Source organism: Danio aesculapii, chromosome 20 (genome assembly GCF_903798145.1).
Source record: "Danio aesculapii chromosome 20, fDanAes4.1, whole genome shotgun sequence".
Classification (NCBI taxonomy): domain Eukaryota; kingdom Metazoa; phylum Chordata; class Actinopteri; order Cypriniformes; family Danionidae; genus Danio; species Danio aesculapii.
This window is the reverse complement of record NC_079454.1, coordinates 32,245,453-32,259,264: the sequence shown is the minus strand read 5'-3', so window position 1 is coordinate 32,259,264 and position 13,812 is coordinate 32,245,453. Positions and strand designations below refer to the sequence as shown.

Sequence of the window (13,812 nt, the reverse complement as noted above, 5' to 3'; positions counted from 1 at the left end):
GATAACCACATCTCTCTTTCTCTCTCTACAGTTTAACATTACCACGGCTTGTGATCTATCTCACACTAAACACATCTGTTTGCTTGATTTATGTGTCAGTAATAGCATGGAATGAGTCAGAAATGAGACTTCAGATAGTATGCCGTTTAAGTTTCATTTTTGATCTTGCCTGGATTTATTTTAATTATTGCAGTCTGTGACGTACTGAGGAATTCCCTAAACCAACAGACACATGCCTTCATAAAAATATTTTTCATCACAAAAATGCATTGCTTTTGTAATATATTTTTGTAATATGTTAGACTTATTTATTGATTTACCAGCAAGCTCAGTTTATTGGATATTGTTATTACATTTTATTAGTTTTTAATTATGTAATTTTAAATCGTATTGCTCAAACATTTATCTGTTCGATAAATATCGTGCATCTCTAATTTTAGCTTGAGTTGTTTTAAATTTGATTTAAACTTGATACTTGAAAAAGCTTTCAAATTGTATTTATGGATCTGTTTATTTATTTATTTGTTTGTTTGTTTGTTTAAATGCAGTTAAATAAATTGCTTTTGTACCTGAATATTTTAGAACGCAACTTATTTTAAAACAGCCGATTTGAATGTTATCACTCGATTGAATGGGCGTTATCAGTGGACATTAGCTGATAGATATGGGCCAGTAGGGGCCTTCTGCATCTAATGAAAGCCTCAGAAGGCTGTTATCATCCATTCACATGGTTAATCAGCTATAGATCACATATGGGTGCGGCCAGAAGTTAGCAAGAATTGTTTCTAATATTTATTAAATTTCCCATTAATTGTATTTTGTTAACATCTACCCCTACCCCAACCCTAAACTCAACAAATTTTCTTCAAGGATTACTTCTGTTTTCATTGTCACTTGATCCTTTATGATCCTGCTATAGCGGTTTTATTATTATCAATGTTCTAAATAGTTGTGCCGCTTATTTTTTAAATACAGATATTGACAGGGCTTAACAAACTTTTTTGATATTTGATAGTAGTTTTTCAACTTACTCGCATTGCAGTTAGTTTTATTTCACATGACTTGCCAGGGCTCAACAAAATGTAACAATTTTTTTTTCTTTGGCCACACCAATCTAATTATTTCCTTGCCACAAATGTTAAATAATGTGTCAAAACAATAAAATATAACTTTTTATTCAACAAAAATTTTCTTAAAAAACAATTGAAATTTAAAATAAATATATAAATAGAGATTAAAACATTCTCATGTATCCAGAACTATACACAGTCTTTCCAGGCTAAAGGTCCCGGATCACCGATTAACTACAGATAAATGGAGAGTAAATCTCCTATTAAAACAATGTTATTGTAGAGGATGATAATTAAACCATTCATTAACAAAAATAACGGTCAGCAAAAGAAAGCCGATGAAAAACATTCCGTGTGCGATAATGAAATGATCACATGCACATGGTTCATGTTAGGCTCAATAATAATCTGTTCAAAGAACGGTAAAAGTGAAAGCAACTACTGCTGCTTACGAAAAATCTTGAGCTCTTGAAGGTAGCAGGACTGTGCATGCATGAGCTCCGCTTTTTTCCAGTCTATTCTAAAGAGAAATGATCACATCAGTTGCATTTCTAGGCAACGTTGCTTCGCGCAAGGAAACGGGACGCGGGAGCTTTTAAGCACTCGCGCATCACATCAGCTGTGCGCGTGACACTGTTGTCAGTAAGTGAGAATCACCTGTGTCCCAATCATCTTCTCATTCGGTATTTACCTATCAATCATGCTGCTTCTCGATTCTAAGATCACATTTGCGCCCATATTAACTAAAATTCTAATCTTTAGTGACAGCAGCACTGGCAATTGAAAAATTATTTTCAACCAGCCAAAGTGGCTAGTGGATGTGTCTGTCTAACCCGCCACAGGTGAAATCTACCTGCATTTGGCAGGTTGGCGGGTGTTAATGTCAAGCCCTGGTTATTGATACAATTATTCCAGGGTCGCTTGATAAATAAAAAGAGAAATATAGGAATATTTTGTGATTATTTTAAATGCCTCTCCTGTCACTTTTGATCAATGTGATCTGTCCTTGTGCCAACAAAGATAAAAAAAAAAAATCTATTTGTTGTGTGTTGCGCTGGCAGACCTTCAAAGCTGGAGGACTGATGTACTGCCCATGTTTCCCAGTGACTGAAAACATTAAAAGCTTAACTCTGCATATCAGTGCTGATTGCCCAGTGGGCAGTGCGCCAACATGTAGAGCAAAAGTGCTCCAGGCATCCCGAGTTCGAGTCCCTGCTCATGCACCTTTCCAGATCACGTCCCTCTCTCTCTCTTTCCCACTTCACTTCCTGTCATCCTACGGTCCTGTCATATAAAGGCAAAAATGGCCAAAAAAACTAAACTCTTCATGTGAGTGTGTGCGCGTGTGTGTGCGCGCGTGTGTGTGTGTGTGTGTATGTGTTCATAAGCAGGAAATTGCCTCTCTTAGTGGAACTTCTTTAGATTCTCTCTAGCAGAGAGACCTTTTCTCATATCATCTAAACTCATCTCCTCTTTGCTTTTGCTGAATGTTCTACAAATAAACATTTGTATTTCTTTTGTGCCTTCCACTTTTTGTAGAGATTTCTAGACCGCAAAATGTTTTCCTTCGTGTGAGGCAAAGAGTGTGTTGCTTGGTGACGTCCATCTGGAGGTAGTTGGGGTAAATTGTGATGGCTGTGTTCCCAGGTGCTTTAGTGAAATGGCCACCTTGGGACAGAATTAAGAACACAAGGCCAAATAAGTGTGTCACCTGAGCTGAAGTAGCTCCTCTTAGAAAGAGAAAGAGACCGCGCTCGAAAGATTGCCCTGTTTTACTGATCGGAACGTTTGCCAGAAGCACACCATAGACGTTTGCTGCAACTTTATATGTAATTTCATAAAGTCCAGTAGACTTTCTTTCTATATTTTCTGCTCTCCATTAAACAGCGTCTTCCTACTCATTGAACTTGTTTTTAATTGTTAGTTTTAGACGTCTGGCTCAGCTTTAAGCCGTTATTATCTCTTCAGGGATTGAGTAGGTTGTTCTGGAAGTTTCTGCGTAATTGCTGATCTTTTAGAGGGTGACATTTCGGTTTATTTTGTTCTCTGTAAACATTTGCCCTTTTGGCCATCTGGCTTTCTGTACTTTAATGCTTTCTCTTTTTATATTCCAAAAAGTCAGCGGAAGCTCAAGTGGAACCTAACATGTTTGTCTTGCAGCAATAGCATTTGTGTGTTCAAAGCTCATGTCCATCAGAGTTGTGTGTGTGTGTCTCCGCTGGGCCGGACTGGAGATGTGGATGAAAGGACATTGATGCGCTCTTGGCTTTTAGACTCTTTTCAGAAACACACAGAGTGAGTATTGTTAAAGGATCTGGCCCTCCTGGAGCTCCGCTGCTTTGAAGGAGTCGCCAGTGCATCAGCTTGATATTGTCAACAAATGAACACGTTCAGAGAACAGAGAAAGTGAGTTAAACAGAGCGCAGTCTGCTCTTTTTGCTCTAGTTCTGAATTTACATGTAGTAAGTGTAAGGATAGGGGGAAAAAGTTGAAGTTGGATATAGATACTGTATGTATAATTGAATATGTCACTCACTTTGATTTTCAAATTTGTCTCGAATGTCCAGAAGCATTCAGTGTGATTAAAGCATGTATGAGAGCACCTACTGTCTAAGTCCTAATGCCCCAGTATAGTGATAAGGACACTATCAGTGAGCACCGTCTTTCATTTGAGATGTTAAACCGTCATTATCCTGTCGCTGGTGGATGCTGCACAGTGGTGTTTGATGTGGAGAGACACCCTGCATTCAATTCAATTCATGTTTATTGCTATAGCGCTTACAATGTAGATTGTCAAAGCAGCTTAACATAGAAGATTATAGTAAATTGAAACGGTGTCAGTCCAGTTTTCAGAGTTGAAGTTCAGTTCAGTGCGGTTTAATTTTCACTACTGAGAGTTCAAACACTGAAGAGCAAATCCATCGATGCACAGCTCCACAAGCCCCAAACCATGCAAGCCAGTGGCGACAACTGCGAGGAACAAACTTGCGAAAGTGAAAGAGAAAAAAAACTCGAGAGAAACCAGGCTCAGTTGGGCACGCCATTTCTCCTCTGGCCAAACTTCTTGTGCATGCCTGCAGTCTAGGCAGCGGAGGCTGGAGAAAGCTAGACAATCATCGTAGAGAAGCTGCAGGTGGTAGAAGTTACCGACTGGTGTACAGGCTGGCCCTTTAGGAACACTTTTCTGTCACTGGAGTCTTACAGGAATCAGTCTTATGCTCTTCACTCCTCCATGACCACCACAGCAGCTGCTCAGGATACGGCCTGGTCCAGGATTACAGAAACCTCAAGAATAATAAAAAAAGACTAACATAAGCGCAGATACCGTTCAAATTATAATGTCTTTTGGGAAGTGTCCCAGCTCCGGTTGCCCTAAACAATGCAGACTAACAATTCGTTAGAGGATTTGTATTTCAAAAGCATTTGTGTTTTATGTGTATGCTAATGCAAAGAGATTTGTGTGTAATCTAGTTTTAAACTGAGTGTGTCTGCTTCCCGAACTGTGCTAGGAAGGCTGTTCCAGAGTTTAGGTGCCAGATATGAGAAAGATCTCCGCCTACAGTTGATTTTGAAGATGAAAAAATGCAGCTTTACAGATGCTTAAAATCTGGCCTTCAAACGACAGGTTGCTATCAAAAAACACCCCCAAATTTTGACTGAGGATGAGCACTGAACTAATAAGAAAGACCTCAATTTTATCTGAATTAAGTAATGAGAAGTTATTAGGCATCTAATTTTTAATATCAGCTGTACAATCTGTTAATTTCATAAATTCCTACAAATTAACAGGGGAGATATAACGTTGTGTATCATCAGCATAACAGTGGGAGTTTATTTTTTTAATTATATCCTATCTATAGATAAGGCCTGAACCAGGCCAATGCAGTTTCTACCAACATAATGCTCAAGCCTATCAAGGAGAATATTATGTTCAATTGTATCAAAAGCAGCACTCTGCATAAGGTCTGCATAATTGTAAGGAGTTTTAAATACATTTGTGTTAACATAAAACACAATAAATGCCCTATTTAAATGCACATTACTTACCTATTTACTGACTTACTGTAAAATTGCTTATAAAAGTGCTGCTTTCCTGAAAATTAGTGTCTGCCTGATCAGAAATTTGGCATTGCTTTTATACATTTCAACAAACAAAAAATGTATACTGAGTTAAATTTAATACACAATGGTCTTTTTTCTGTTTTTCCAATTAAAAAATTATGTAGTGTTTAGTTTAGGAATGATTCTGCTTTTGAACAAATCTTTTGATTGAATGATTCAATTTATCACTTATTTATCTATGACAGGCCTGAACCAGCCATATAACTGAAATGTTATGTGATTTGTAATTTGCAAAGAATATCAGCGTGTATTTTCTTAAAGTATTTCAGATGACCTTGTTTGGGGACCATGGCAAAAAATTAAAAACCCCTGATCGAAGTTCACATTTTGATGTACAGTAATAAGAAACACTATTTTTCATTTTTGGAATGCTGAGTATTTTGGAAAGTGAAGGTATGTCATATTGGGAGTTGACTCAATTGCAAGTTAACTCAAATTACACGAACTCTAAAGACAGCTTAACATTTTTTTCAAATCTATTCATAAGTATATAAATCATCCACCATTTCCAGTCTCAAGAGGCTGATCAAAACTGGAAACCCCATCTGAAACATTAATAACCAAACTGACTGATAATTGAAAAACATTCATGTTATTAATGGTTGGGATATGAAGAAGGTAGTCCAAAGTAAATATCTCAAATCTTCTAGACTGAAGATGATGTATTGCAAAGCAGCAGACATGTTTCAACTTTAAGAGACCTTTTCATTTCCTGAATTAAAGTTTAATGAAAGGCAGGAAAATAATGTTCACGTATCGGCTCATGCTTGGCATGTGTAAAGGCCATTCTGCTGTGAAAGATTAATGCTGACACAACTCTTGAGTATGTTTTTCTACCTGCCAGCATGAGGGCCCTTCTCTTCTAGACCTACAGCTGGCATGTGATTCCCAGCAGCTCTAAAGCCCCACCTGGGGCTCATGAAAGAGGAGGAGAGCCTGCAGTCTGGAGCCTCGTGGCTGTGTGCTCTTTACTTAACCTCTCTTGTGCACCAGTTAGAGACCAGGCTGTTAACTTGACAAACTGCCCTCCTTTATAACAAATGTCATCTTGACAATCTACCAGTCAGCGTGAAATAAGCTCTCTCTGTTACCATGTATTGTCACATTAGCAATGTTTATTGCGTGGAGTTTTTTTAAAGGCATATTGCACTTCTTCCACAATTTTCCTTTAATCACTGTTTTTCACTCATTGTTCACTTGTTTCCATACTGTATTATTGACAATATCGGTAGTTAAGGCATCTTCTGAATGTGAAGAGAAGCATAGCTGCTTATGGGGCCGTTACATATCACGTCTCATATCACGCGCATGCAAGTTCGTTATTTCCAATGGAGGCGTGCGTCTTGCGCACACATATCCAGAAAGCATATTGCTCGTGCTCGCATTTTTCAAGTGCACCAGTTGAAAACCGTGAGTCACGCGACAAGAACTGGCTGACCAGCTTCATGCTTTGTATGGAATATACACATTTGGGTAATTACCTCAGACAAACACTGAACACACAAACACTGCAGTGCTTTTGCATGTATGGATGTGGTTACAGGTATCCAGTTTTCTTCTAAATGTCTTCTTTTGCGTTAAAAAAAGAAAAACCGATTTGGAGCAAGTGAATGATGAGAGAATTTTATTTTTTTAAGTCTTTTGAATATGTCAAGCAGCTGTGATCAACCCATTGTACTGTTTTATCAGTGAATATTAAATTACTGAAAGAGCTGCAGTATATTTAGTATTTTTATAGGTATATTTCATGTTTTAAAAGTAACTTCAAAGTAAAGTAATTAGTAATCTGATTACGTTTTACATGAAGTAATTAGTAATGTAATCAGATTACAATTTTCCAGTAGTAGTTAGTAATTTGTAATCTATTACTTTAAGTAACTTACCCAACACTCGATTCAGTCTACATTTTTGTCAAAAAAATGTACTTAACCATACATTTGACTGCAGTTTCAAGGTAAAATGAACACTATAAGGTAGTACAACCCTAACAACTTTTGTTCCTTTTCACACTAATGATATTTACAAGGATATATATAAGCATATATTAGGATATATACGTTTTTCGTACATATTCTAGTATATTTGTCATCTGAAACATACAACGAAATGTACCTGGAGCAATGTATTTTACATTTCGCAAAAACGTAGCCTAAGTCACGTATTTGTAATGAGCCTGGGTTGGAAAAACAGTAGGCAAGGAGAGATCCTGAAAGTGAGATCCTTAAATTAGCATCCAATAAAGACACTTGATTATCCTATGAGGCCCTGCTAGAGAATTTATGAATGGGAGTGAAAGTAGGTCATGTGATACTGACAGAATTGCTGATGTAGTATGTCTGAATCCCATTCATAAAACCCACAATCCTACCATATAGAAGATACTTTTCTAACAGTTGTGAAGTAAGTTCAAATGTACTCAAGTAGTATGCAATTTAGGATGCAGTGTGTGTTTTGAATAAGTGTGTTTGTGTTGGGTGAAGTGCCATGTTTTCCCATCTAAAGTTCCCCAGCGTAACTGGATCAAATAAAGTGATGAAACATTGTTGCTTTAATGCATTGGGTCCTGTTTAGTGAATGTTTGTGTTTTAGGACTGTTTTTTTTATATATAACCATGAGTGCTGCCACATTATTTCTGCATTTCAAACTTTATAAATTCACCTCCAAAGGCCACTTTGAAGGCAGTACATGCTCTTCAAACCATAGAGATTTTGAAGGGTGCAAGTGATGGATGCTGTTTGTTTCTTTGAAAGAATCTTTGCACCTTTATGGTCCCCTTGACGTTTCGCTTTTTCAAAACTCACACTGTACAGATTATAGAGTATAGGGATAAGCCCTTCAGAATGGAACACGGCTTTTGACTTATGTAAGTGGCGCCCCCTTGTGTTCACTAATACAGATCGGCAGTACTTTGAATGCATCTGCTAATCTATGATTTATAAGCACTTTTTTTTATGCTTTGCGTAGTTTTTGGCTGCAGCTCTGTCCGTCTGACTGATTTTTCCCATTTCTTCACTGCAGGACATTAACGTGTGTATCATGGAGAACTACCCAGAGTGCTCAAACCCTCGCCTCTTCTACATTGTTCCATACTTTTGTGGACAACATCCTCAGTGCAGGTAATGCAATCCAAAAGCAAACTCTTCTTGTCGTGACAGTCACGAAACCTGAGGAATTCAGGTTTTGTAGTGTTATAATAAAGTGTTCAGTGACTGCAGTATAAATATTATTTGTGCTATTTTCACAAACAGTATTATTGGTTAACAAGCTGAAACAATGGATGCGATGTCAAATAATTGTTTATTATCTTTGTCTGCTACAGGGAGCCGGGTATGTGGGCAGTGGAGAGGGCCAAACAAAATGTTATAGAGAACTTTCTACTAGTGGGGATTCTGGAAGAGCTGGAGGACGTATTACTCTTGCTGGAGAGACTTCTACCTCACTACTTTAGTGATGTCCTAACCATCTACAAGAGTCCAGGTGTGCTTTATTCAGTTACTCTGAATTAAAATGAGAGAAATTAAAATAATATAGGTAAACGTGAAGGGTACATTAAATAAAAATAACATAGAAATGGAAAAATAAAAACATTTCTTTTATAATTTTGAAAAATGATGCCCTGATTAATTTACACCAATCCACCAATCCCTTTTAGTGTTAAAAAATACTGTTAGGATTAACTGAAGACACGCTGTGAGAAGACATGGAGAGTTATTTTTGCAGCTGACCTCTTTGTATATGTATTTTTAGAAGTATTTGTGGCATTTGCGTATTAATTTGCCATTATTATTAGTTCTGACCCCTAAACTCATCTTTAATCTTTAAACCAATGATAACTGCAACATGTGCTACAATCTTTAGTCACATTTAATTTAAGGTACAATTCTTACTATTAACAAACCAATGGACCCTTTTCACATGATGTCACGTGGTGTCCGGTTTCACTCCATGCAGTTTATCTTTACCTCCACCTACACAGAACTCCTCATAGAGAATTCACTTAGCTGTATATTTACTACAGATATGGTTAGATAGTGACTTCTAACAATAAGAAGACTGCATTTTAATTATAAAACGCATTATTATTAGATTATGAGATTATTTGTAACTTTTTATTAATTAGGGTACAATGTATACAGATATTAAACTAAAACCACCTTGTAGGTGGCGGCAGGACACCGTCTAAAGGTCTTAATTCATTCAAACGGAGAAACTGAGAAAAACATTAGTAAATAATAAATTATGAAACTGATTGCATTTACAGATGAAAATGTGAGAACATTTAATAAAGTATTTTAGAATCTGGAACATTCACATAATAATATACATTTATATTCATCAAAGTAAAAATAAATACATTATTGAGGAAATAAACTGAGTAAATAAGTAAAAAGGTTGCAAACATTTCAGTTTCTTGATAAAGAATAACTTATTCCTATTCTTAATAACTTAAGCAGTAATTTTTAAACTCAGAAAGCAGTTCAGGATTGAAAGAGAAACATTTGGACGCATGTCCAATACTAATGTTAATATTTTCAGTAGTGAATTTTCTTCCATTCATTCAAAGGCCGATAGGGGGAACTGAAGTGATGTCATTGTAAAAAGGGTCTATATGACTTTTAGCTCAAACGCTTAATTTGCTGCTTATTAATTGGTATTAAGGTAGTAGATGGATATTGGTATAGGCTAGCTAGTATTAGGAATATAGAATAAGATCATGCAGAATGTGTACTTTATAAGTACTTAATAAACAGACAATATTTTAATAATAGACAAGTCATAAGTTGGGGCGTCATGGTGGCACAGTGGGTAGCACGATCACCTCACAGCCAAGAGGGTCACTGGTTCGAGCCTTGGCTGGGTCAGTTGGCATTTCAGTGGGGAGTTTGCATGTTCTCCCCGTGTTCGCGTGAGTTTCCTCCAAGTGCTCGTTTCCCTCACAAGTCCAAAGACGTGGTACAGGTGAATTGGGTAAGCTAAAATTGGCCATAGTGTATGAGTGTGTATGGATGTTTCCCAGTGATGGGTTGACGCTGGAAGGGCATCCGCTGCGTAAAACACATGCTGGATAAGTTAGCAGTTCATTCCGTTGTGGCGACCCCTGATTAATAAAGGGACTAAATGGAAAAGAAAATGAATGAAAAGTCAAAAGTCACTAATTAACAGTGAGAATTGGTACTTAAACTAAAGCAGTGGTCTCAAACTCAATTCCTGAAGGGCCACAGCTCTGCACAGTGTAGCTCCAACCACCTCCAATTCACACCTGCTTAAATGTCTCTAGTAGTCTTGAACACCTTGATTAGTTGGATCAGCTGTGTTTGATTAGGTTTGGAGCTGCGGCACTCCAGGAATCCAGTTTGAGACCTATGAACTAAAGTATTACCAACACTGTAGCTTTGTCTTTGACTCATAGTTGTGTACTTGTGTATTTTCTGCAGCATTCTGGAAGATGGGGAACCTTACAGGAACAGTGAAGAAGCACATGCCTACTATAGAGGCTCTGCAGGTACTTTACCAAAGGATGAAGTACGAGTATGACTTTTACAACTTTGTTCGTGACCAGTTCCATCTCATCAAGAAGAAGATTGGCCTCAAGTCCTCCTCCCAGAACTCTGCTCATGAACCTGACTTCCTCCGTGAGCTTGCCCTCAGGACCCATGAGCCTTTGGAAGAGGAGGAGGAAGAGGAGGAGGAAGATGACATCGGCCAGGAAGATGCCAATATATGGTTGGTTCAGCCCTGAGTCATAGTCATGGTTTAAGCATGGCAGATGTCTCATAAGCTTGGTGTCTACATCCGACGAGGAGGTAGAGTCAACATTCCCAGGTCAAAACTGGGTGTGTAATAGTAATCCCTGTGTTTTTAACGGGACGGTCCTTCATGACACTGTTGTGGGAAGCACTGAAGGGTCTGAATAGTTATTTAAGGAACCAACAGTTACATGTTTAGGAAATTGAGCAGTTGGTTATGGTCATTTCCCAACTGGAATTACAGGGATGTTGCTGGATTGTCAAAATGAAGAGAAGAATTAGCAGATCGAGATGCTGTGGAAGACTCCTTCAGACCACACAATGGAGGCAAGTTAGGATCATAGCAAAGTGCCAAACCTTCAAATTGCCAAGGTTTAAACCTAGAAGATGAAGCTGTAATCACCAGTCAGATCCGATCAGTTCATCGAGACTTCCTCCTCTGGTTCCAGAAACCTGCTGCGATACTGTGCCAGAAGTTCAGTGCTAAGACCTTTTTTATATTAAAAATGAAAGGTGTTGTACAGTGAATGTCTGCAAGATGCAGCACATGATTGAGTGGATGTTAAAGTTTTGAAATTTATTTTGCTTGGTCTGTCATTGCATTGGCCGTTGAGTTCCTATTTGGACTTGAAATTACAATTCACGCTGAAATGAAAATGGAAATTGTGTTTTTAGAGCAGCAATGCAATTTTGTCCAATTGATGAGCAGTGTGTATTGCAGAACTATTAGGAAAGAGTGTATCACCCCATAACTGTCTGCCAGTGGTTAATGTTCTGGCAGAATCATGATCTAAAACAAAGTAAACAAGGCCATAATATTGAAGTGAATCTATTTTTGGAGGTAAATGGATGTGATAAAGCAGGCTGTCAAACAGCACATTGGAAAACAAGTTTGACAACAGGACATCAAAACAATGAATGTGAAAATTCTGGGGAGTATTACTTTGTAAATTACTTTTTTCTAAATGATTAACATGACGCTCCACAGATCAACACTTATCCAGACGTATGGAAGGTCCGTTTGTATTCATTACTGGTCATGAAAACCTCATGTTAAACTATTCTGGTAAAGTGAAATAATTAATACAAGACTACATAGTTGTTATAATAGCTACAAGCTCTTGCAGAATTTAACACTTCCCATTTAAACTTGCCAGTACTTGTTTGTTTGTTTGTTGTGTTTAGTGTGTATTTTTATATTGTTTAATTTATTGTATACTGTTAATTTTGATGATTGCATTCCATGTTCAAATCTCAGGAAACCAAAAGAGTAGATATATTTTTGTTTTTGCCATCTAACAGCTGGAAAATATTAGATCATCTGATGTCTACATGTTACTAAAGGTCAGCTGGAGTGACCAATCTTTAGATACCAAATCTGAATGAAATGGCTAACATTTTACAATTTAACTGCACCTTTACTGGGAAAGCTCTCAAAATAAAAGCATTTTAACAGCATTTGTTTTGTGTTTTTAAGCAGTCAACCATGAATGAGAAGTGTCTGTTTCAGAAAATGTTTTCCAGAAATAGACAAATCCAAACACATTTATGGGGAAACTTATTGAGGTTAACTTAGCTAATATATTGTTGATTTCTAAAATTAAATGTTAAAGAAATATTCATTAATTCATTTTCCTTTGGCTTAGTCCTTTTATTCATCAGGGGTCACCACAGCGGAATGAACTGCCAACTTATCCAGCATATGTTTAAAACAGAGGATGCCCTTCAAGCTGCAACCCAGTACTGGGAAACCAGAGCACCTGGAGGAAACCCGCGCGAATATGGGAAGAACATGCAAACTCCACATAGAAATGCCAACTGACCCAGCTGACTCGAGCGACCATCTTGCCGTGAAGCGACAGTAATCACTGAGCCACGTTTGTTGTCTAAAGAAATATTTATTTTTGGCCCCCGTTCCTTGTTCTAAAAATATATAAACTGTAATAGTTGTTGAAATAGCCTACTATCAGAAAAAAAAAATATCAGGGTCGGTATATGTATATATTAGCCTGCTGCTGCAGCCAGGGAAACTGCCGTGTCCCATGTGCCAACAGAAATAGTCTATGAGCCTCGCTGGAGGGTGTTTCAGGTGGTGGTTGCAGAGTTGCCTTCTAGTGTCTTTTTGCTAAAGCTGTCATGCGTTAAATAAGGATTAATAAATGAGTGAGCGGTTTCGGAATTCGGACACAGCTTGATTTGACTGTGCTGTAAACGCGTGATCATTTTCCCCGCTTCAAAAGACTGACAATGCCGCGAACAAATCATATTCAGGTATGGGATGTAAAAAACGCATTTGATTGGACTGCAGAACTGAAGGAACCGCCCGGTCCTGCCCTAACGTTAACGAATCGTCAGAAAAGATTCGGGAGCTGCGGGGCAAGCTAGCGTGTAAACAAACAAAAGTTCTTGTGCCATACTGTTGTTTTTCTTAATTATTAAGCACATTTTTAAATTAGTAGATTTGTAGACACATGATTAAGAACTGTTCAGTCGTGAATCAAAATGATGGGACCCTGTGAGGACTCAAAATCTTCAAACAAATGAAGGGTCAGTGCTTTTTTTCTAAATTCTGTCACTTTGAACATTCAAGAGCTTCAGTCTAAGAGAAGGTAAGCAACAGAATTGTTCTCAATGGCCTACACAGGATATATCTAAAAAAAAAAAAGGTTATAACGTTAACGTACACAGGTCAGGACAGAAATGTAACTCAAAAGACAACTCAAATTATCATGTTTTAATATTTTTTCCACTTTGAGATTTTTCTACCTTCATCAGTGGCCTTTTTAAAATTATATATATATATATATATATATATATATATATATATATATATATATATATATATATAAATATATATATATATATATATATA

General features: G+C 37.3%; 1 protein-coding gene across 2 annotated transcripts in view; it reads left to right on the top strand.

Annotated features, from left to right (window-relative positions):
* Positions 1-12,398, top strand: part of usta (uronyl 2-sulfotransferase a) — a 101,620-nt gene extending 89,222 nt beyond the window's left edge. For both annotated transcript variants that reach the window (XM_056481702.1, XM_056481703.1), the window contains exons 6-8: positions 8,212-8,309; positions 8,513-8,670; positions 10,629-12,398. In XM_056481702.1, the coding sequence (XP_056337677.1) occupies positions 8,212-8,309; positions 8,513-8,670; positions 10,629-10,933 (561 nt within the window). In that variant the 3' untranslated portion in view covers positions 10,934-12,398. The remainder of the gene's footprint in view (positions 1-8,211; positions 8,310-8,512; positions 8,671-10,628) is intronic.
* The last annotated feature ends 1,414 nt before the right edge of the window (positions 12,399-13,812 follow it).